The sequence below is a fragment of the Nanorana parkeri genome, unplaced genomic scaffold (assembly GCF_000935625.1).
Source record: "Nanorana parkeri isolate BGI_ZX_2015 unplaced genomic scaffold, ASM93562v1 scaffold1605, whole genome shotgun sequence".
In the NCBI taxonomy this organism is placed as follows: Eukaryota; Metazoa; Chordata; class Amphibia; order Anura; family Dicroglossidae; genus Nanorana; species Nanorana parkeri.
In genome coordinates, this window is record NW_017307873.1 from 125,013 (window position 1) to 127,206 (window position 2,194).

General features: G+C 50.1%; 1 protein-coding gene across 1 annotated transcript in view; it reads left to right on the plus strand.

Moving 5' to 3' along the window:
* The window catches only part of LOC108799017 (syntaxin-4-like), a 12,009-nt gene that overhangs the window by 2,182 nt on the left and 7,633 nt on the right, over positions 1-2,194 (plus strand). The window contains exons 4-5 of the mRNA XM_018570828.1: positions 304-378; positions 1,687-1,754. Of these exons, the coding sequence (XP_018426330.1) occupies positions 304-378; positions 1,687-1,754 (143 nt within the window). The remainder of the gene's footprint in view (positions 1-303; positions 379-1,686; positions 1,755-2,194) is intronic.

Genomic DNA, 2,194 nt, shown 5'->3' on the forward strand with positions numbered 1-2,194 from the left:
TCTTCTATTGGACTGTCAGCAGCACTTATACTGGGTGCACATCACTTGTACTGACTGTTCTGCCCATACGGTGACTGTAGCAAAGTGACACAAAGTGATCCACCCATCCAGGGACTAAGGCATCCTTACACCAACTCTTTGGCCCGTCCAGCGACTGCGGCGTTCTTGTGCAGAGACTGTTCTGCCCATCTGGTGAATTTCATATTTTCAGATGTTGCAGCTTCTAATAACTAATATATTCTACTGTCTCCATAATCCATCCCTCCATAATGGCCCCCGTCTGTCTGTTTGTCTGTCTTTCAGGTATGAAGAAAGATTTAGAGTCCCTGAGAGAGGAAGTCAAAGTTTTAGCTAAAGAGATTCGAGGGAAATTAGAGAGTAAGTAAATGGCCTAATCTGTACTCCAGTTACTCCTCTCTGTGGATGTCTATGTGACCAGTTGGACTGTCTGTTCAATGTGCCGTGGTTTGCACAACTTCTGTTTGTCCATGTTTAGTATGTTTAGGATAGCTCCCGTCTCTCCACTCTGGCATGGTCATCACAGCTCCCGTCTCTCCACTCTGGCATGGTCATCACAGCTCCCGTCTCTCCACTCTGGCATGGTCATCACAGATCCCGTCTCTCCACTCTGGCATGGTCATCACAGCTCCCGTCTCTCCACTCTGGCATGGTCATCACAGCTCCTGTCTGTCTGCTTCGCCATGGCCAGCATAGCTCCTGTCTGTCCGCTTCGCCATGGCCAGCATAGCTCCTGTCCGCTTCTCCATGGCCAGCATAGCTCCTGTCTGTCCGCTTCGCCATGGCCAGCATAGCTCCTGTCTGTCCGCTTCGCCATGGCCAGCATAGCTCCTGTCTGTCCGCTTCGCCATGGCCAGCATAGCTCCTGTCTGTCCGCTTCGCCATGGCCAGCATAGCTCCTGTCTGGCCACATTGACATGACCAGCATAGCTCCCGTCTGGCCACATTGGCATGACCAGCATAGCTCCCGTCCACATTGGCATGACCAGCATAGCTCCCGTCCACATTGGCATGGTCAGTCAGACTGCGTCCTACCACTATTTGCATGTTTTGTCTTCTATCTCTCGGTCTGTATGTCACTAGCTTGGTAGTGATTTCTCTCTGTCCTCTCTTAGGGCCGATGTTCAGAAGTTCAAGGTCTTTTGAGTTGAATTTTCATTGCATGTATACAGTGTAAAATACAAGTCTCTGTCTAGTGAAGCTCCTCCCACTTCTTGATAAGCCCCACCCATTTTACAGACGCATTTTTGCTGGTTCAATACACTGCACCACCGCAACATAAGCACTGGGGAATTGTAGGAATGGGTCCACCTACACCCTCTGTGTGGTCAGTTTGTAGAACCATTGCTATGTCCTTAATGTCTGTCCAGCTGATCTCTGACTCCGTTCTGTGTGCCCATTTAAACAGTCTTGATTCTCTTATCTTGCTTTTTTATTTTATTTTTTTAACCTTTTATCTGCTGACACTCGAAGGTGTAAGATGACCCAGGGGTAAGTCCTCTATCCATAATTCTCTTCTCCTGAGTAGTTTCTTAGTATTATTGTTTAGTATTTGTCTGTCTCCTGCCTGTCTCTGAAATGGAGGACTTCAGAAATCACCGTTTGTCCCCCAACCACCATCTTGGGGCTGTTTCTGTGTCTCATACAGGTCCTCTTCCTTTATTGTAGAAATCGAGATGAAATATGACGACGATCAAGTGAGAGGGTCAGTCCACAAGAGAATGAAGAAGACGCAGGTACCGTTAACATGTAGAGGGGGGTGTGCGTGTATGGAGGGATAGAGAGGGAGGGAGGGATGGAGAGGGATGGAGAGAGAGAGAGGGATGGAGAGAGAGAGAGAGAGAGAGGGGGGGAGAGAGAGGGAGAGAGGGAGAATAGAGAGAGGGGAGGAGGGAAGGAGGAATGGGGAGAGAGGAGGGAGGGATGGATGGAGAGAGGAGGGAGGAATGGATGGAGAGAGAGGGGGGGAGGGAGGAATGGAGAGAGAGGAGTGAGGGATGGATGGAGAGAGAAGGAAAGGGAGGAATGGCGAGAGAGGAGGAGGGATAGATAGATGGATGGATGGAGGGAGGAGGGATGGATAGAGGGAGGAGGATGGATGGATGGATGGATGGAGGAGGGAGGGATGGAGAGAGGAGGAGGAGGGATGGATGGATGGAGAGAGCAGGAGGAGGGA